Here is a 23,054-nt window from a genome sequence, read left to right as displayed (position 1 = left end):
ATAAAACTGTGTGTATAGTTTGGAAGTAAATGTTCAAATAAAGGTTTTAAACAAAAAGTGACAAATGAGTGGTCTTTTTTTGTCCAAAGTCATCATTTTTCAAAATTTTGCAGTTGCTCTTAACTACTGCTCTTACTGTATGTAGTCAGTAACACTTTCGTTTATACCATTGTGATTCATGTTAGTGAAACAGTGGATGTGTGCAAGTTTGATAATCAGAAATAATGCAAATATTTTTTGTTGAAATTTAGAATATGCTCATATTAAATGACTCAATGACAGGAGGTTTTGGTCACAGGATGAATCACTGTGGTTGTAATACCCCACTGTGATGAAATCCTACACAAAAACTCCACCCTACACCCTATCTTTACATAAACCTTTTGGTTGAACTTGCAGATTATATTAAGTGTATATTAGATTATATTACATATTAAGTTTTTTTTTAACTTAGATAATACTTTTTTGTTTATATAATTACAAGTCTTATTCATTGTATAAACAGAATTTTTAAATGAGGAATATAAGTTAATTAGCTAGTTAGCTAGGAAAGCCTATATGTCATAAGTCATGCTACAGTGCAACAGGCATACACATCCAATAGACCTAATTATTGTGGTGCCTGTTGTTTTTGTTTTCACAGTAAGGTCTGATAAAATATATACTTTCTAATCCTATTTTTTTCCCCCATACATAGTAATATTAATATCGTTAGCTTTCTCCTAGAGGTAAATTCTGTTTAAATAAAGGCTCCCCTCACAGTATATATCATATAAACACATTCTGTTTACAGCACAAAGACCTTGCCTTTCTTAAGGAGGTTTTTGCAACTGTGTGAATCAATGTGGCCACCCCAGGTACACTGTGACATATCACAGTTAAAAAACCTATGCCACCTGTATAGTTGCCATCCATTATTAGAGATACCCAAGGAAACAAATATCTTTTTGTTGTTTGAAATATTCTAGATGAAGAAAAAAATTGTATATATTGCCATAGGAATGTAGGAACGTAATATAAACACATAATATAAGGACAGAGAAACAGCAGAAATCCTCAAGAATTTAACTGAAAACATTTTTGGTACTTTGAGAAATGACAGAGCAACATCTTGAAAGTGATTTCATTGAAAACAATAAATAAGTAAATAAATTATGACAAAGACACACTTGACATGAATAAATGTCCAGTTGAAGAACTTGTCAAAGACATCCTGTCATACTTGTAGATTTCCCCAAAAATGTTTTTCAAATACCACTGTCGAAACAAAATAAAAACTATGGGCTGAATTTATAAAAAAAGACCTTTTAAGAACAATACAAAAATATAGTTTTACATGAACAAAGTGCTGCTCCAGTCCCACAAACCAATTACATGGTATCAAGGGCGTAGATCTGGCATGGACGGAAGGGACATGTCCCCACCAATATCCAGCGATTATTGAATTTGATTTCTACGAGTAAAGAAAAACAAACCCGGTAGAAAGAAAAAAATGATCTGTCAACGTCTCATTCACCAAGCGGTGCAGAAAGAGTTAAATTACGTTCTCTACTGGAGTCCTACGTCATGTGACAAATATGGCCAATGTGATTGGCTGTGCCTTTCAGGGAGCTCTGTTTAGTTTTAGCAGCGGCAAGCCTGCGCTGCGAGGACCTGCAAGGAGGAGAGGAGGAGCAAAAAGGAAGAACCTGGATATAAGAAAGTATTTTTCAAAGAAACCTGTAAGTCACTTAAAGCCAAGTTAACTCATAAAATGTGTCCGTTACAATAATGTTACAGGCTATGCTAGGCTTTGGCCCACATCAGTCTAACACTGCATGTAACCATGAATAACGTGTTTTGGAAACTAACTGCACCACAGGCAGCACTATTAGTTCTCTCAGTCTCAGAGTAGCATTTCTAATTTTGATTGAAACTGTCAGAGAAAACGGCAGCCTCGAGCAAGCCAGGATATTAGTTTACACAGGCTGTTAAAATTATATGTCTAACGTTAAAATGTTGGTGACACAATAATTTCATCCTAATGGCACTGACATATTCATAGGGTTAATTTTTGAGACAAAATATCATGAAGTAGTCATGATTTTGCAAATATTCCACCTTGTAGTGCAGTTTGCACAAATTGTTTTAAAAATGCACTCACCCTACAAACATTACTGATGAGTCAAGATCTGCACAAACTGACAGAAACACTGAAGCAGCTACACATTTTATTCTTATTGTCATGTATGTCCTATTTGTTAGGTGACAGAAGAACCAACACAAAGCTCAGAGAGTAATGGTTATACAAGATCACAGGTGAAATTGGATGATGACTTGGTGGTTCATTACTGTATTTGAAGCACATGTGTGACTGCATGTATTTGGAGTGTCTCACTGTTATTTATCAGGTGACAGAGGCAGCTCTGCCATGTTGTAGCTCAGACAGAGGTGAAGAGGCGAGGTCACAGGTGACTGACTGATGATTTGGTGCTATAGGTTAACTAGTATTTATTATCATGACAATTGTTAGTCTGCTGATGTAAATTGATTCCATAGTGTATATTTGACAAAGAATCTGAATTGACATGTCTCACTTTTTATATGGCACGAATCAATGTGGTGTTTTATCAGGTGGCAATATGTCCTAGTGCAGTCAGAGGGGAAGAGCCAGCGCCAAAGGTGAGGCACATCAAGCACAGAATAATAATTTTAATCTGAGGATAAAACGCAGGTACTGAGGCTGAAAGAAGCTTCAGTGCTCTCAGAAGACTAAAAAGATGGCTAAGGTCAACAATGACTCAAATGAGATTAAACAATGCTGCTGTATGCCATGTCCACCAGGAGACACTGGACAGTAGATGTAAAACAAGTATGCCAGCAGTTTATCTCAGTTAACGAGAGGAGAAGGCATGTGTTTGGCTCCTTCACATAGTGGACATTGAGTTGTTGTGTGGGGCACCAGTAGTCCATGTCTGTTGCTGTAACAGTAGTTCATGTTTAGAATAAAACATCCCAGCTCACTGATTTGATCGGGGCAATAGTGCCTAAAATGTTGCATAATTTTGTTGAGAGATCTTTTACTTTGTGGTAATCTTAGATGAGTAGTTTTATGGACAAAAACCACCAGGTCATTCAGTGTTCCCTTAGTGCTAATGTGTAAGAGATATTGGTGTACTATAACTGAAGTAATGTTGTTAAGTCCTTAAAGTCATATTCTTTTATTGTCATGACTGTATTTGAAGCTATTTTTATTTTTGTATGATACCTGATTTATATGGAATATGGCTGAAGTAAACTAAAGTCTAAAATATTTGTTTAATAGTAACTTAACATTATATAATTCACATGTAAAAATATGAATTGTAATTTTAAATGGTTTAAAAGCATGTAGAATAGCATATGTAGGCAAGTATATTTCTCCTTTTTTTATCAAGAAACAAAGACAAAAAGCGGACAAAAAGAAACAGGGCAGGGTTCGGCGGTTGAATCATCCGTCCCCACCAATGCCAAAACCAAATCTACGCCCTTGGATGATATAATCAAATAGCTGAATCACAACCAAAATAGATATCAACTCTAATGACCTTAAACTGTTTATAACTTAAATATTCAATCAGTTAGACACATCATAAAATTGAATGAGGTACAGTGTTTCTTTATGTTTTTGTATGGTTATACATCACAGTGCCCCCCAGCCAGTGTATCACAGTGACAAACAATAATACAAAAAAGCAAAGCCTGTATTGTAAGTGAGCCTATACTGGCATTAGAGGGAAGAATGAAATGTATATTCTGTCATTTGAAGAATTGTAAAATGACTTTAAAATTATAATCTTTACTCTATTTTTTTTGTTAATTCTGACTTTCAACTAAATGAACACCTCAATTATATACTATTAAAGTATATTTCTAATTTTTAATTGAATTTAATTTGAGTATTTCTTAAATATATTTAGAAAATACTAAAAAATACCTATATTATATATTCCACATACAGGTTTTTAAAACAAGTAATACAAAGTGGATTTTTACTATCAGTGTTAACAGCGACATCTGCTGTGCTTTCTGTGCAGCTCTGTGGCTTTCTGTGCCACTGTAGAGATAGAGTCAGCCTGTTTACATGCAGATATATCTGGTTATTGTCTCTGTAGGCGGTGAAGTGAATCTGGATGGATGTGAAATAGTATTTGCGTCTTCTGCTTTGGACAGAAATGAAGGCAACTCACTTCTGTGCTTCTTCAGCTTTTTGGATCCAGCTGTACCGACAGAACCAGCCTCAATATGTCCAGGTCAGTTTGTAGGCTTGTCCAGGCCATTTTAGCATTGGTTCAGATTCAGACTAAGGGTCTGACTGCAATCTCCTGGAAGAAAACCAGAGGGATAAGAAAGGAGCCAAACATAAACCTAAGTAATTTATAAGTACAGAAAATGTAGAACTGTCTGTGGCGTGAATAAGGCACGGCGGGACCACAGATCCGTGCTTTGAGCCATTTATTTACACTGGCTGCAGTACAATTTCTATTTGCATTTCAAGTTGATTCGTTAAACATGTTTGTGGGTTTTACAGTAAAAAAATATAGCTTTTTTTCTACTCGGATTTTGAATTTTTTGTCTAAATTTAGATCAACTGTGTTAATATAGTATACCAAAATGAACAAATAACTCAAATTTCAGATATTTGAGGTTGTGCTGAAAATAATGATACTAAACAAGGCAAGAAAAACATATTTTAAAGGTGAAATATAGAGGTAAAATCAAAAGTAGTCAAAAACGGCCAATTATACCCTGGACCCCAGAGGGTTAATTTATATTTAATTGTGTTGTGGTTTGCAGTGTTTTGTGTTGTTTCACTTTAAATTTGTTTAAAAGGAAAAAGCAGAAAATTTAAATAGTTAAAAGTTGAAATGTGAATAGTTGTTTTTTTGTATTATATGATTTATTTATTACGTTTTATGTGGAGTGAATAAATAAAAGTATATTTACGGTGGCCCCTAGAGACAAAGCACGTACAAACTCCAAAACACGTAAAAACTCCAGAACACGTAAAAACTCCAAAACGTACAAACTCCGAAGCACGTACAAACTCCAAAACACGTAAAAACTCCGAAGCAAGTACAAACTTGAAAACACAACATAAGTGCTGTGGATGCTAGGGGCAGTGTTGACCTTTTGTTACCTAGTGGCTACACAAGCCAGGAAGTACCAACGACCGGATTTGGTGTGTGATAGTAACAGGTAAATTAACATTTTTTTAAATTATTTGGATATATATGAGTGCTTGTGTATAAATACACAAATAATACACATATGCTTTTAATTGTTTAATTTAAGTGATCTAGGTAGCTCTGTTTTTGAAGTTCAGTTAACGCTAGAAATGTCTTTTGGAGTTTGTACGTGCTTTGTCTCTAGGGGCCACCGTATATATTTATATATAAACATATATAAATAAAACCACAATTTTTTTTACATTAGTAATTCCTTTTGTGCATAATTTTTATATTGTTTTTAATAATAAATTAATTAAAGCAACAAAACAACCTGAAGAGCCGGGGGGAGCCGAAAGAGCTGGCTCTTTTTAGTGAGCCGAGCCGAAAGAGCCGGTTTTCTAAAAAGAGCCGGAAATCCCATCACTACCACCAACCCATGAGTCCACGTGTTTTAACATGCGGGCGTGATCACGGATGCCGTGCAGATGCGTCCGCACGGCCTCCAAGACCACCACATTGTCCTAGTCTCCAGGAATCATTAATGACAGGAAAAGTGTTTCATATGAGTTAAATTGATACTAAAAAATTGTGGTCTGTCTAGTTTGGTTGTCTTCACTTTGCCATGAATGATTTGGACAGATAAATATTTGCATTCACTATTCTGAAACGTGTTCAAATAAAACATTAATTAAAATGTTCTCTCCTAATTAGTAGTTTACATACAGAAAATATTGCATTTATTATAAAATATAGGGCTACATAATTATTCTACATAATTACAAAAGCTGAAATTTAAATATCAGTTTTATTATCAACATTTGATAGAAAATGTTAATGAGCTATGCTAAAGATTGTATTTTCCTTAGATTTTTGCACGAATGCATATCTTAGTGACAAACCATATTACAAAAAAATTATTAAATGATATAAAACAAAACAAAGCAAACACTGTCTCCTGTACTTGAATCTAGAGACACCTATATTGGAAACAGTGAGTTGATTGTAAATCAGACTTAATATCATTAAATTAATAAAAACTGTAAAAAGTAAAAGGTCAAATCAATGTTCATTTATAATTTGATTAATCATGTTTTTCGCCAAACACAAGTCCATTTGCCAGCCAGGTCCAGGTCAGGAAATTAGATTTTTATTATTACGAACATTCTGAATTAGAGATTTTTAAAGCAAGCTAGTATGAAGTGACCAAATTTCTTACCATAAAGATAATAGTAATATCTTCAGTGGCTTCATGGCCCATGTTGTCATGATTCAGGACAGATAGTGAGTAATATTTAATATTTAATGCCTCATCATCATGACATTCTCCCAGCCTTTTCTTTCTTTTTTTAAGTAAGTCGTGTTTGCAGTCAGTAAGTCTGACTGAATCAAAGAATAAATACAGAAGTATAGAAAAAGTACATTTGCTAGCTTCACTTGGTGAAAATAAATTAATGAACATTTTTTTTATTTAAATGCTGTCACTTATATAAAAGTATTTATTATTCGTAATTATTATTCATAAGCATTTAGAGATACTTGCTGTTTATTTTTTGTTAATTACAAACAGAACAGGAGCGTTTGACATAATATTTCATAATAGCTAACGCTAGAGGATTAAAAAAAATAAGCAAGAGTAGATGTATCCTTAGCATACACTCTGTTAAACAGAATTGAAAGAAGTTAATAATGAGCACTACACAACACTGCAATACTTTGTAAACATTTAATTATTTTATAAGAATTATGGAATATGTACACAGCAAATCCAGCATGTCCAAATTAACACAGATTTGATTTCAACACTATTAAAGTGTCTATATGGGTCCACACCAGTGAGTGTTAATTTAACTCTTTTTGGAGAGTTGGTACATTAACTCTGATTTAGTGTTAAATATCAAATCTGTCTGGAGTTGAAAATTTAACACTCATTAACACTAACTAGGTGTTAAGAGTTTATATATTAACTCTTACAGAGTATTTTATTTTGACTACAAAAGAGTTATCGTCTAATTAATTCTAAAAAGTGTAAATTTTACTGTTCTGATCTTTTAGAAATTCCTTGGGGAAAAAAATATTAAAAAGAGCCAATGTTCTTCTGAAAAAGATTTATTTTTATATGCACCACAACTTCAAAACATTTTCAAAGCATGTAACAATATGGAATAATGTATATGTTCTCATTTTCATTAGAATATTGCTTGTCAAAGGGTCTAACATAGCTGAGTTGTTCAATTGAAATAACAGCATGCTCATTACTTTTTTCTTCAATACAGTATGCATGAAAGTGTTCATCAAAGTACAAGGTGTTGACACTACAGCCTATTATGAATGCATGTTGTTCATATATTATGATATAGCAAATTTTCTTAAAGACTGGTAGATCACTGGACATTCCAGTGCATAAAAACAAACCAACCTGGTATTCAGTGCCATAATTTCTAACCCAATTTGTAGTTGAAACATTTACACATGAATCTACATTTAATGACTCGCACAACAAATGCCCACCTTCCATGCTATCAACTCTTTTTAATTTTAAAGGACCGAACTGAAATCTTTTAAAACAATAGTTTTCATAGTAAAAGGCCAATTGACGCTGATGTTGCTTTACTAGAGATTTTGTAAGGTTTTTAAAATTTTTGACAGCCCTTTTAAAAAAATTGTGTTTTGCTTCGAAACGCATACACCATATGTGGATAAGAGGGCCAATTTTCTTAATACACCTTGGATAGTGAATCATTAGGTGGTGTTTAGGAATTAATTTTCTACCAGGGAACAAGTTTTTAAACATGCTATGGTGATCACAGATCAGATGTTTCAAGTAACATAACATGCCATCAGTAAGGACTGGGGACAACACAATATCAACAATTTGCAACAACAGGAGAACAAAATTCCAGTGGCTATTGTCCCGCTCAACTATGTCTCCAAAAATTAGTGGAGTATTGCGTAGGATACATAATGACTGAATGGCATTTAAACCTAAGTGTTTGCTGTTATCATCTATTTTTAACCCACTTGGTTTATTTTTACGCTCTACAAAACCATAATTAAACGTCTGTATCCTGTCAAGTAATGTGCTAATGGAGATGTAGCCATTTTTGATCATGTATTGAAAAAAAAGTTTGAGCTCATACTGCACAACTCCTTCCAATAAATCGTGCATTATATCAACTGCATAATTGTCAGTGCTGTGAAAATATTCCAATGAATTGAGCACACAAGATCTTTTAACTCCATAAACGGAAGTGAGAGCAGGGTCTTCACTTAATGCATTACAGTGTTCAATATGAAGTTCTCTGGAGCGCAGAACAATGTCCGAACTGTCTTCATTAAACACAGACTGAATATCTTCCTTGTTTACTAAACAAAACCTACACCAGTTTGTTGCACTAAACGATTCAACAAAACCTAGTAAGCCATTTAAAGCAAGATTGTCTCCTGTAACTTGAACAACAGAACCAAACACTGGCTCTTCAGTAAAGGGAAGCAGGATTCCTTTAGTTTCTAAAATTTTCAAGTCATCAATCAAAGGCTTTAGTATTTCTTCAAAACCATATTTCTTTAAGTCTTCTGTGTAGAAAAGAGCAGCTAGATGTACATTCATCAGCACAGAGTTAACCTTTGGTGGGAGATTTTTTAAAGTGAAATAAATACAGCCCAGTTTGTGGATCCCTTTCTTCGAACCTAATGGGTTAGCAGTTTCAAAATCATCGTAATACAGTAAAATCTGTAGAGCATATTTCTGTTGTGAAAACAGAGGATGGTTTTGGAAATATAATCCATCATTAATGTCTTTGTATAACCCAGCTTGTGTTTGTTTCTCATGCAAGAAGCATTCTCTAATGTCTTTATTCTTGAAAATTGAATGTATCGTACCTAAAATGGGCACATACATGTATTTGTCTCTGACAGGTGTTTCGCTATAAACCCCTATAGTTCTGTGTCTACGTGTATCCAGTCTTACACCAAGTACAAATTCTTTAGGCTCAACTATTTCCCATTTTTCATCATAATATTTCTGTCTTTTTTTCTCAGTGTTAAATTTTGAAAAGGGGTTATCTAATTGGTTTAAATTGTGCTCAACTCTTTTGTAAATGTCTGATTCCTTACTATCAGGGGAAAATGTTTGGAGTACTACTTCTCTTGCTTGACTCTGAACATCACTGACAACTTCCTCAACAGAACAAATTATTGTTTGAACAGCACTTTCAGTAAGACCAGAAGCTTGTAAGTGAGCGACAATAGATCCACACATTCCAACAAGCGAGTCCTGTGAAATAACAGTGGGAACCTGTGATATAGATGCAGAAGTAGATGGTTGATCACTAAAAGAGTCTCCTAGAGAATGTGTTTGTTGGGCAACTTCCTGTTCCATCCCTACATGTTTATCGTGATAATGACTATGTACATTATGAAGATGTTTTCTAAAGCCATTTTAAGTACAAAAAGATGAAAGACATCCCTGCTCTCCACATTTTAAACGCAGATTTTTGTTTGGATATAAACCATGATGAAATTTTAAATGTTGACAAAGAGCTGAACAATTTTTGTGGTGCATTTTACAAACAAAGCATTTGAACATTGTCAAACAGTTTTTTTTTAAATCCTCCTAAAAGCGTGTGGACCTTGCGGGCATTTAACGGTCTCGCAGCAGACGTGCTCTCAGTTCCTTGACTCGAGGGCTTTCTTTTGTGTTTCCAACATCAATGTTGTAGATTGTGGTTTGAATGAAGGTGTAGAAACTGGAAAGAGCTTCATCATATGAAAGGCTGAAGACAAAGTGTGCTTTGAAAAGCCCATCAAAAGCAGCCACTGAAGTTGGAGCATCACATGGGATAGCTTTCTGGTCTACAATGATGAAGAACCTCTGAATGTTCTTCTTTTGCTCACCAATGCAGAGAAGGAAGGGCTGCCTGGTGTTAGCTCTCTCCAGGAAAGTAGTGAGGCTGACTCCTTCCTGGAATTTGAATAGCACATTTCAATCATGAGTAAAATTTTCTTTTCAACTGTTTGGCTTGCATATAAGGTCTATGGGCCCAAGCAAGTAACCCGTCTTAACACAAATGGATCCAAGTAGAATAAAACAGAGTAATGCTTTATTTTTGAAGTTCACATTCTTCTGTTTGCAGGGGCAATGAGTGTGTGCTGAACCCAAATCTGTAGATTAACTTCTTTTGGAAAGGAAAGCCATACCAGATTTTATCTCTTCTGATATCTATAGATACAGCATGATTTCATACCAAATACACAAAAGGTAATTAATTTACTGCATCTTTTCTGTTTTTATCTTGTGGCTTACCATGAACCAAAAATCATTAATTACAAACAGTTTTTACAAAAAAATAGAGTAGAGTAATAGAGCATACCTTGACGAATCTCACAAGATGATTGGCTGCCTGTGCAGAGCTAATTTTTGCTGTTTTTTTGTGGCCTTTTGATGTTGGGGGCAGGAGATGCAGCAACAACAGAAGAGCTGCCATGTCACTATCCCAGCCTTAAAGACAAAAAGCATATTTGAGACAAAAGGTTAAACATGAACTAGAAAACAGGTGGAAATTCTGTTAAGCAGTTAAATGATGAGATTTCTGGAAATGCTTACAACCACAAGGATGCATAAATTACTAATTTACTAGTCTATTTCCGCTCAGTTAACTGTATTAGGACAGACAAATGGAAATGTAAGTATTTGATATACTGAAACACTGTCCAAATTTACCCCAGTCATTTGAAGCCTCCGTATCAAAAGATGCTCGTAACTCCTCAACACAAGGACTTGATGGAAGACTTTGGCTTTCTGCGATGATTTTTTGCTTGAAATACAAAGACCACTTTGTAAGAAATCTTCCAGAGGCCTCATCTCCAAGCATCATTGCAAAATGGTTACTTAAGTGTTCTTGGCAAAATGTTATCTTTAGTTTCAGATTATGAAATGTCTAAAAATATACTCACCAACCCCGGTGTATCAAGGAAACGAGGGAAGACATCCAAGATTGATGATGTTGCATCTGGGTCATGTACCAGCTTCTGTCTATATTCAAAAGTAGCTTTCATCTTCTCTTTAACCACAGACCTATCTGTTGAGTGTCTAATAACAGACAGAGCCTCTCTGCACTCCTCACCAAAAAGCTGTCCACTAACAAACAAAGATTCTCTTCGGGTTGTTGGACTGTCCTGGAAGTTTGGCCTGGGACACCCACTAGCACCATCATAGGTATTGCGTTGGACAGTCTTGAGTCTCCAAGCAAGATAGCCAGTATTGGCCTCCGGATCATAGTAATGTTCCTGCTCATGCATGCACATCAATCACACACAAAAACAAACAAAAAACATACACAACAAAAAATGCAACAAAGGAATGCATATTTGGTACCACTTTAACAACATGTATAAATTACAGAGATGTTGCGTTTCAGAGATAACACTTACATAGCCATTTTTTGAGTAAGGATCTTGGAGATATGGAAAAAGCGTTGCAATCCCCAGTGCATAGTTAGTCCGAACACTTATGGGCGGAATCCTCCTTTCAAAAACAAAACAAAGTGTATTGCTCTTCTGCTCACTCGACAATTGTTTTTATGATCATCAAAGAATATTTACCCGTGTGATTCTATCATATCTGCAACCAGTATGTTGACCATTTGTCGACGAGTTGGATCTGACAGTGTTTTAGTTTTGTCGTATTCATTGAAAATTTCTTCACCCTTTGGGTTTGAGCTCAGGACACTCCACACCTTCTGTTTAAAAAAAAAAAAAAAAAAAAAGTCATACTGATTAAACTGAAGCAAATTATACAAAAAAGTTAGTGTTTGTAAAATGCTGTTAAGCACTGGAAATTGCTTTAGGCTTTGCTTTTGACCTGCTTCGCTTCATCGCGATCAAGCTCTTGTAGGCCCTTCTTCCTGTTCTTTGTTCTTTTGAGGATCATAGTTGAATCTGATGAACTGGTAGAAGCTGGGGATGATGGATGGTCTGACAATGAAACTGGCGATGTCAGGAGGGCAAGAGGGATTGGCTGTACCGATGACTCTGATTCATCGTCAACCACACTGATCTCAATGTCTTAAAGGGAAAAAAAGGGACATAAAAGGGATTGAAAAAAAATGTGCATATGAGAAGTCACAACAACTGCAATAATGTTCAACCACGTAAATTATAACTGATAACAGCATGTAATATGCACTCAACATGTAAAAGCATTTTACAGTTTTTCAAAGAAGAAAAGTGGACTCTGAAAGGTTGTTAAATCTGGCCAATATTCATGTAAACTTTGAAGATCATGAAGAAATGTACTCCTCTAAATTATTATGGATCTACTGTACCTGTTGCTGTCTGCATTCTATATCCAACTTTGAAAGCTCGAACTCCAGACTTTACCAGCTCATCAAAAATGTCTGAGTCAACTTCAGTGTCAGAGGTATCAGTGAGGATGAGTACACCTTCTGTGAAGAGTTGAGGTTGCAAGCTGAACTTGTCCATAACTAAAACAAAGAAATCCGAAATGTCACTATACTATTAAAACCACCAATTCAAGTCTTACTGTTGATCACTTATAGGTGATAATTTTATACTCATTTAAATTGCACATGAGTACAAACCATCTTTAAGAAACTGGTGGAAATGAAAGCATTCATCACTTTCTGGAACTTTGACATACTTCTGCACTCCCCCATATTCCACCTTTGCAAGCATATCCTGTGTGGAGATTCAATAAAAAACAGAAATTAATTGGACAAATAACCTGGTAATCAATTGAAAAAAAAAAAGAAAAAAGAATCATGATCCATAACTTGTGTTAAGCAAAGCATTTTCCCAAAAGACAATTCTAGATACTAAACAAATTGTCCATCTTTCAAGCTAATTAGGGCTGGGTATCGTCACTGATTTCTAGAATCGATTCAATTACGATTCACAAGGTCCCGAATAGATTCGATCCACGATTCGATTTAATTCGATTCGATTCGATTCAATTCAATTCAATTCGATTCGATTCAATTCAGTTTAAATCTGGGAAATTTTGACAGTCAGAAATATTATAATTCAGATCAGTACATTTACATATTTTTGTATCAATAAAAAGGAAGCTGACACACTCAAGACTTTATCAAAGGTGTGAGCGTCACAGCAGATGCCTTTGTGTCAAAGTAGCTGAAGATAAAACACAGAAAAACATGAAGGTGATTTTCCTGGCCTGGGATTTTATAAAAATATTCTGCAGTACATCAAAAACGAAAGAAAACCATTAATCAACATATGAACGTTACCTCTGACGTTACAGCGGTTTTATTAGAGACACGGCTAAGCGTTTTGCATTTTGCATAATTTTAAAAACTTTAAATTGGTTCAGTATTGAACAGCAGAAATTAGGTTTTCTTTTCGGAAGAATGTAAAAGGGGAAAAAAACAGCGGCGACAGCGCTGTAAACAACGGTAGACTTGTGCGTAACAAGCAAGCGAATAATGTAGAAAACAGATTTTTAGACGGGAAACTGTTCTTGAAGTACAGAGAGAGAGAGAGAGCTGTGCATCGTGGTGGAAGCAAAACAGTAAAAGTCAGAGTTGTTGTTGTTTATGTGAAGCGTAGTTTGGATCTTCTTTTGCTGCTGGTTCGGTCAATATTGTTTGGAGAGAGATAAAACTAAAACGCAAAAAGGGCATGAACACAAAGCGCGGACCCGCCGACAGATCAGAATCAGCGAGCTGTCGGCTTTCAGCCCCGACCGTGAGAAAGGCGGCATCTCACTGATTCTGATCCGCGGGTCGCGCTGTGTTTACGTCTTTGTGCAGAATCCGTGTACCTGCTCTCACTTACTGTCTTAGCTGTTTGGTGGTTGTTGAAATTTTGTGAGATTTCACCAGAGATTCTGGCATTTCGGGCAAAATAAATTTATATTAAAAAATCGATTCAGGATTTTAATAAATCGATTTTACGTTATCCAAGCCAGAATCGATTTTAATCGATAAATTGATTATAAAAACCCACCCCTTAGTCAATATTATACCCACAACACATTTGTTAAAATGATGCTCTCTATAACAACTGAAGAACACAGACAATAGTTAATTCCGTAATAAATTCAAAGCCTTGATCTTTTTAATTTTTACCTAAAATGAGTGCACAAAACTCTGAAAAGATCTAAATGTTAACGTAGAACCCAGTCAGCACATCTGCTACTGCCGTTTACTATATCGGTTTATGTGGGATATAAACATAATTTTATGCCAACCTAAACATTGTTTTAAGTGTATTTGAGTTAGCAAAAAAATGACTGAACACTCATATGCAAGTCTTTTGCCCGCCAACAATACATTTCAGCTAGCTAAAACAGATTTTTATGCTATCACCGAGCAACATGCTAATGCTTTTCACACAGCTTTGCCTCGACTCAAAAAAGCCACAGAAGTAAAAGGTAGTAATAATAATTACAAGAATCTCAGAAAAAATGACTTACCAGGCGTGGCAAACAACTCGGAAAAATGGAGAGCTAAATGTTCTGAAATGGCTTCCCTTCAGCTTCATTCAGAACCTGTGATGCTTGGGCGGAGTCTGTGAATTTACTCTATTAGTGTCATAGCCCCTTTAGGAGTTCAGAGTTAAGAGATCAAGAGTTAATGTTTCCATTTTGACACCTCCAGATTTAATACAGAAACACTCATTTTTTACACTCAATTTTAACTACTAATGTTTTACACCTCGTAGTTACATTAAACGAATGTGACTCTACTTAGAGTAAAATTAACTCTGCTTTTGCACAAAGTCTACTAACACCAATACATTTAACACTTTTGAATTTGCTGTGTACCATTATCAGGCTGCTATTCTTTATCCAGACTGTATCTACAGACCTGGATGTTTTCCATGCATGCATATGTTTCTATTTTCAAACTGTAATGATGAATATTCAAATTGGGTTTATCTGACATCCCCATGTTGTCATGTGTCAGTGTGTGTGGTTGACAACTCGCTGACCCAAACTGCAGACATGGAGACAGGAACTTAACTCAGACAGCTTTATTGCTGGAGCTAGGGGATGGAATACAAAAGTAACACAAACTCAGACTAAACTGCAGTTGCCAAACTTGACAAAGAGAGCACACACACAGGGAAGGTATGACAACGATGTGGCAAAGACTCACAGAGTAAATACACAAGAGAGAAACCAGGCAGAGAGGACACACCTGGGAACATGGCTGAACGGAATCTAACTGACAAGAGTCTGACAAAGCTGAAATGCTGAAATGCAGACTGACCCAGAGACAGAAAAGTAAACAAACATGGAGAGACAAGGGACACACAGATGGCACACAGGGACAGAAGACACAGGGGCACAACCGGAGAGACTGGAATTCAATACAAGCAAAAACTCAGACCACATGGTACTAGCAGGCAAACCGCGGTCCGGGTCTGGACCCAGAAGCTGTGCCATTTGGACCCAAAAATGACCCCAAATAAAATCAATGTGTTTTTGCAAAAAACTGGGTGTTATTCTTCAAAATCTTTAAAACAAATAGTTGTAATATATTCATATGCCAGGTATTCCTCATAAAACATGTTTGTGACATGAGTCCATTTGCATTTTTATTTATTTTTTCAATAATTTTAAGAAATTGCAGCTTTTGTATCACTACCTCACTCTTCCACAAAATCAATGCGCTTTTGCAATAACCTAAAGACATTTCTCTCATTTTGGTTAAGATGATATATTTTGTTCAAACAAAAGAGTAATTTCTTTTCTGACATGTACATTTTTTTATTTTCATTCACATTTTAGCACTTAAAACATGTTTGTGTGTCCCTATGTCTGGAGGAAGAACAGAGAACATTCAACGGGTCAGGAGACCATAACACTGTCCACGCATACGTACACACACAAACATCTTATCTCCTCTCACTGTGTGCATCTGTCACAAACTACTTGCTTCTGTCTGTGACCATTGCACACAGGGGTACTGCATTTCCAACAGCAATTAGTGACTTTGCAATCTTTGTTTCTTGGACACAACTGGCACCTCTTTGTCTTCTGCTGGCCCTGTGTTTCTTTCCTGTGGCTGGATCGCAGCAGTTTTTGTCACTCCACACCTTCCCATTGCTTCAATGATGTAGGTTGGTAGGGTTGGGGTACCTTCCAATCGACTTTTCATGTGAGGTGTCACAAGCTCCTTTGAGAGCTCTGTGAGGAAATGTCGTCGTCCATCAGTGATGCCCGTGTAAAGTTCAGGGTGCTGAGCCCTGAAAAAATCTTCTGGGTTTGTGATGCACGCACCCCATATGTGTGTGTGTCTCTGTCTGTTAGGCAACGATACAGTGGGCTACTGTTAGCTAACAATACTGTTGACTACTGTTAGCTAACAATACTGTGTTAAAACCTAAATACAAAACAGTTAGCTAACAAGAAAGTAGGCTAATCTTTTTTTTTTTTTTTTTTTTTATTGAGCATCAACAAGAAAAAAAATCACACCTCTTCTTAATTTCCCATTAAAAGGAGAGTGAGAGATTTGACTGCCCTCTAGTGTTCGTTTAATAGGAATTTATTTTTTCCACTCCAGAAAAAAAAAACCCACAGAAAACCCCAAAACAAAACAAAACAGTGCAAAAAAAGTTCCTATATGTGCTTATGTAATTTTTCTGTTATTCATAGCGCTAGATATATTGATAAAATCAGATTGTTGGCTGATTGTGGGAGTAACGGTGTGTTCACACCGAACGCGATAGGCGCGAGCGAAAACGCCCCAAACGCCCCTAATTTGACGCGTGCACATTCGCACCTCGACGCGTGTCCAACAGAAATCCATCGCGCCTCAAAATTGCATATTTTGACGCGCGTGAGCCGGAAATGTGGGAGGGATGTGGGAGGAAGTTGTGCCAGACGGTATCTTTGCTAGATGGCAGCTGTCGAGCTAGCGCTTGAAGAGAGAGTCTCCCTTCTCTATTTACTGTGGAGAGCAGAGCAGCGGCGTTAAGGACGTCCTCGCAGTACCTGGGTCCGGTCCTCCAGAGGCGTGAGCAGTTTGAGTTTCACCACTTGCTCCAGGAGCTGGATGACGGCGATAACAGCGATATCACTGTCTTTCACTTGCCCAGTTTGAGGACCTGCTTTCCCGCGTCGGTTCCAGAATCGCCCGCCTAGACACCAACTACAGGCGCTCAATCCCACCTGCAGAGCGCCTGTCCATCTGCCTGAGGTTAGTAAAAGTCTTTAATACGGCAGTTCTTTATTGATACCTGTGCTAATATATGCTAAACTATCGTTTATACACTGCTAACATGGATGTGGTATGCTAACAGTGAATGCCGTCGGTGTTTACTGAAAGCAAACTGTGGTATGGAGACGACTGTTTATAATATTTCTAGTGATACTCGAAAGGTCTCATCAAGTCCCGATTTAATTCGATTTATGCTGTTATCAGTGTTTGCAATGATAGCATGGCTGTGGTGTCTATCAGTGTATGCTCTCGGTGTTTGCTGTTATCAAACTGGTATGAGGACCACTGAGTTAATCTTTGTAGTGATACTCCTTTTTTTTTATTTATACCTGGTTTAATTCTGGTATAGTTGAATATTTGTATATAATCCTTGCAGCTGTCAGGCTCTATAACAGCGGTCACCAGCCTTTCTTAAATCTGAGAGCTAGATGAAATTGTGAAGTTTGGTTCATCTTTAGTTATATGATTCTATCTAGCATATTCTATCTTGATATGCTGTCTTATCACAGGTTAATTTTTCAAAAATATTAACAATGATTTAAGCAAGGAAAGGGCTACATGTCAACATACAACTCTTTCTTTCTATTAATGTCTTACTTCATTCCTACCTGACTGACATGTTGAGGGATTATGAGTGATTGGCTCACTGTAGTGGTAAAAGTTGCTACCAATCAAATTATGATATGTTAAAGTTAAAACAAAACACAACTGACTGTTTTATATTATATCTAATATATATTATGTAATTATCCTTGTAATTACAAAATGTTTTATGTAAGATTTATGTTTTGTAATTTAAATCTGACATCACAAAAGTATTTTGGAATTTGAATAATGTATTTTGTAACTGCAGTACACATAATACTAATTTTGAACAATTTTGTCCAGGTCCCTTGCCACCGGGGACTCCTTCAGGACCATCGCGTTCAGTTTCAGAGTCGGTGTGTCCACGGTGTGCCAGATCACCCTCCAGGTAGCGACGGCCATCTGGGACTGTCTAGTGGACGACTTCATGGCTGTGCCTTCACCTGGAGACTGGCGGTCCATCACAGAGGGATTCCAGGAGCGCTGGAACTTCCCTCTCTGCTGTGGAGCTCTGGATGGGAAGCACGTCCAGACAAAGGCCCCCCATATATCATATAGGAGACACACACATTGATATACACTAAATATTTATTTCATTTCTTTTTTTGTGGTGCCCAAATTTATGCACCTGCTTGATTTTGTTTAAACAATTATTGCACTTTCTGTAAATCCAGTAAACTTCTTTTTACTTCTGAAATATCACTGTGTGTGTCTCCTATACGATATATTTAACTGACATTTTTTATTGTAACAGGAAAATAATGGCTATTAACAAGGTTGCCCAAACCTTTGCATCCCACTGTATTAGTATATTTTGTCATTAGTATAATATGAAATAAATTCTACATGTGTCAAGTCGTGTGCCAACATTTGCTGTGTAGTAGAACTGAGACATTAGTCATTATAAAAATTTATTTGAAATAATATTAAAATTCTCAAACAGAAAAACATTAAACATAAATATATAAAATATAAGTATTTAAAGAGAGACTGGAATAAAAAGGACCCAGCAGCTCTCCAGAGCAGGAACAAGGCTGAGGAGGAAATGCTCCATTGGAGACTGGCGTGGCCTCTTCAAGAACTCCAGGATGGCCAGCTCCACCACCGATGGACCGTCCTGGGACCCGTCCCTCATCTGCCTCTGAGCTGTCCTCCTCTCTGGGCGTGTAAAACAGCACAAAACACAAAGAAATGAGAAGGCTGATGCTAGATTTTAATTTCAACATTGAAAAGAAAAAAAAACAGGATATAATCAGATTGGTTGTAGATATTTAGTAAAGGTGATCACAAGGGAATCCCACCGAGTAAAAAGTTATCAGTGCGTGCTGTACATCTGATGCTACAATTACATACCTGCGGGTGCAGCAGGAGGAGCTGAGGGACTGGGGAGCCAGGAGAAGCAACAGGGGATGCTCTGCTGCAGAATCAGCTGGTTCTATCAAGACAATATTAAATGTTAACAGGTTTTAAACAATAGTCATAGAGAAAGTATATACAGTGGTCCCTCATTTATTGCAGCAGGGGTTGCCAGAATAACTAGCCCCTCGCCACGCACTTTATACACTTTTTCCCCCACACACATGAACATTAGTCACAGTTCTCACAAGTTGTTTCTCAAAGTGCAAACCTTTGTAGATTGCAAAACGTAAAAGTATTATTATGCCGTGTTTTGTCTTCATCTGCCTGCCACTTTTGTGCGCCTTTTTCCCTCGCGGTGCAGGTGTCTATGAGGGTCATAGTTATGGGTGTTTTTGTGCTGTTTTATCTATTGGATGTGATGGTTATCAAAACAAAACATGATAAATTTGACAAGCGCAGGAGACACAGCACGGAGGAGATTTGTCAATCAGGCTGCAGAATGCAATGCTGTACTGTGCAAAAAAATAAATAAAATAAATCAGCGAAAAAGCGACGCAGTGACGGATACGCGGGACCACTGTGTGCTGTTTATTAATAAACAAAATATATTCCTATATGACAACATGCATAAAAGCAGAACGGTATTTGTACATCAGTGGGAAAATAGCGGTGGCTTGCTAGCTTTTGTGCGGCTTCCTCGGGTCAGTGAAAAATGTAAAAAGAGAAATGAATGAACTTACCAGGTTACCCGATCTCTTCACATTTCTTCCTCCAAGCTCGGTCCTTTATATTCCTGTCTCGGTACACAAAGCAGCTGGTGTCGTACAGCTCCGGGTTGTTTGCTACGGCGTTGATTAGCCTTCCCTCCATTGAAGAATGAAGGGCTTTGGCTGGATCTGCCCCTTTGACCTAGGTCACAGCCACGTCACCAGGCTCCTGATTGGTTGTCGCGGCGCGATTTGACGCTGGAGTTCAATTTTTCCAACTCGAGCGGTAGAGGCGAAACACGCGTATGCACAAAATGCAACACAAAAATTCACGCGCGTGTTTTTTTTCGCAAGTCAAACGCACCCCACGCGCTACACTGATGCGCGTTTCAGGCGTTTTGGCGTTTTCGCGACGCAAATCTGCCTCCGAATTTTCGCCGGACGCGCTATCGCGTGTCATCGCGCTCTTTCCATTGACTTTACATGTAAACCTGACGCTCTGGCCGCCTCTATCGCGTTCGGTGTGAACACACCGTTAGGAAGCGATCATTATAGTCAGATTTCTGTTGAATGGCTATGATGGTTGATAAAGATAATGAACCTTTTCAGACTGTGTCACCTCTCCTGTGGAGTGTTTTGCCACAATCCTCCCAGATCTGGAACAGGGCATCACTGAGTAGTGGACCTGCTGACTTTGCTATTCAATGGCAATGCCAGTCAAACTCCATGGTGCCAGGAAGTGAGAAATTGTCCCACTACAATACACATCAAACCTTCTGGCATGTGTTGATGTGCAATGCTGGAGGTGTTCAACTACCAGGGCAACTTCTGTAGGGTCCAGGTATTGCCTCACCAATAATTGCTACCAATAATAACACTGATCATAGCCAAACTAGTGAAAAAAAAAAAAACAATCAGAAAAGACGAGGGAAAGGATGGGTGTTCTCCACCTGTAAAACCATTCATGTTTTGCTGGTTGTCTCATGTTTGCCCTTTGCTCCACCTGTTTTTAATTTCATTAACGCCAAAAGAGGGGAAACTGATTAAGACCCCGCTCTGCTTAACTTAATGTTGTTATTTATTTTACTCTTTTTGTGTACAACACTTTTTGACTTTGTTCCAATACTTTTTTGAGCAGTGTATATGTGAAAATATAGGACTGAAGCCATCCCAGCTCAGGTGTCACCTATGTCTACCATACCAGACATACCCAAGCTGTACAAGGACTGAACATGGGAAGATTAAAAAATAATGTACCAAGGGCTGAGAGAAGAGCTCAGGAAGACGTGAAGGCAACAGTGGTCCCTGCACTTAGGGCAGTAAACCTTTAACTGGTGAGTGACATCTGAGATCTTTGACCAGAAGTGTGCAGTCCTAGGAACAGGAAAGATACTGCACAAGCTCCCAGGGCTCTGGTGGAGGACCCGGACTTGAAAGATAAAGACAGCCCGCAGGGCGAGTGGGGAATTTTTCAGAAATCTGTAATCACATATCTGTTAGCTTCTGGGGTGTTTGGTGGCTAATCTATGTTTTACATCACGTCCACTTTCAATCTCATTGCTTTCTCTTCAATGTTAATTAATGATAATATGATTGTTGGGGTTTTCTCTGTTGTCTAAGGAGCTTGGAAACAAAAAGTGTCTCGACTTCTTTAAGTTGCTTGAAGGCGTTTCACTTCTCATCTAAGAAGCTTCTTCTCAGAGGAAAAGCTTCTCGGATAAGAGGACCTCTGTGAAAAGCCTTTTTATAGCCCTGTGGACGTCTTTTCATCATCAAACTTAAACTCATTTTATACTGCTAGGCTCTGTATAGGCTCTGTAGTCTGTGTGTATGTTTCCAGAGGGTGGAGGAAATGTTTTCTATAGGCCACTAGTTCATGTTTTTATTTTCACCTTTGTATGCATCTCCAGTATCATCTGTGGCTAAGACAATCAAATTAAGTTATTGGAAAATGATCTGGAACTGTATGGCACCTCCTGCAATGGGACTAAATCATAACAGTTATGTGTGAAGGAATGCAGAGTGATCAGTGAACATCTCGAAAATGACACAGATTGGATGAATTTATCCTCAACAGCCTCATGGCAGTCAGTCTTTATTAAAAATATATCCATAAATAATAGAATAAAAAAAACAATAAGAAAATTTTTTATCTCCCACAGAGAAAAGCTTTATTACAGGGACTACTAATGGTCAAATTTTTATCACTTGTGTATCTCTGGTCTGTTCCTATTTACTCAGTATTTCTCCAGGTCTGTTAGTGGTTTTCATCACTGTGTGGTATCGCACACAGTAATAAACAGCTGTGTCTTCGACCTGCAGATTCTGTCCTGTTAGTGTCACTGTTCTAGCAGAAGTTTCTATGTTGTAGCTGAACTTGTTCTTTAAAGCATCATTTTGCAGAAGACCACTAGTACCCCACTGATGAGAAATCCAGTCCAATGCTTTTCCTTCACACTGTCTGATCCAACCTGTTGCATAGCTGTCATCAGTCATAGAATAACCAGAAACCTGACAGGTGATGGTCAAAGACTGTCCAGGCTGCACAGACCTTGATTCTGGCTGGAAGAGTTCAATACTGTACACACCTGTGGAAACAGAAATTAACATTATCTCCATCATTCATCTGACAATTAATTATTTCTAATATATTTGTGAATATATTCAATTCACTAAAAGCTCCTCACATGATACAGCAGCCAGCAGCAGTATCAGAGCTAACATGACTGATGTTGAAGATGAAATCTCTGGAGCTGATCTGTCTTCTGACTGAGAGGCTGTCAAGAGATGTACTCTAACGGTGTGTTCACACCGAACGCGATAGGCGCGGGCGAAAACGCCCCAAACGCCCCTAATTTGACGCGTGCACATTCGCACCTCAACGCGTGTCCAACAGAAATCCATCGCGCCTCAAAATTGCATCGTCTCACGCGCGTGAACCGGAAATGTGGTAGGAATGTGGGAGGAAGTTGTGCCAGATGGTATCTTTGCTAGATGGCAGCTGCCGAGCT

At 37.5% G+C, this 23,054-nt stretch overlaps 1 protein-coding gene across 1 annotated transcript in view; it reads right to left on the bottom strand.

The window, feature by feature from the left end:
- LOC134626107 (immunoglobulin mu heavy chain-like) overlaps positions 1-22,767 on the bottom strand; it is a 56,385-nt gene extending 33,618 nt beyond the window's left edge. The window contains exons 1-3 of the mRNA XM_065470557.1: positions 22,731-22,767; positions 22,333-22,631; positions 8,849-8,876 (exon numbers count right to left, since the gene is read on the bottom strand). Of these exons, the coding sequence (XP_065326629.1) occupies positions 8,849-8,876; positions 22,333-22,631; positions 22,731-22,767 (364 nt within the window). The remainder of the gene's footprint in view (positions 1-8,848; positions 8,877-22,332; positions 22,632-22,730) is intronic.
- Positions 22,768-23,054: the final 287 nt, after the last annotated feature.

Source organism: Pelmatolapia mariae, linkage group LG4, assembly GCF_036321145.2.
Source record: "Pelmatolapia mariae isolate MD_Pm_ZW linkage group LG4, Pm_UMD_F_2, whole genome shotgun sequence".
NCBI classification, from domain to species: Eukaryota; Metazoa; Chordata; class Actinopteri; order Cichliformes; family Cichlidae; genus Pelmatolapia; species Pelmatolapia mariae.
This window is presented reverse-complemented; position numbering and strand designations above follow the sequence as displayed.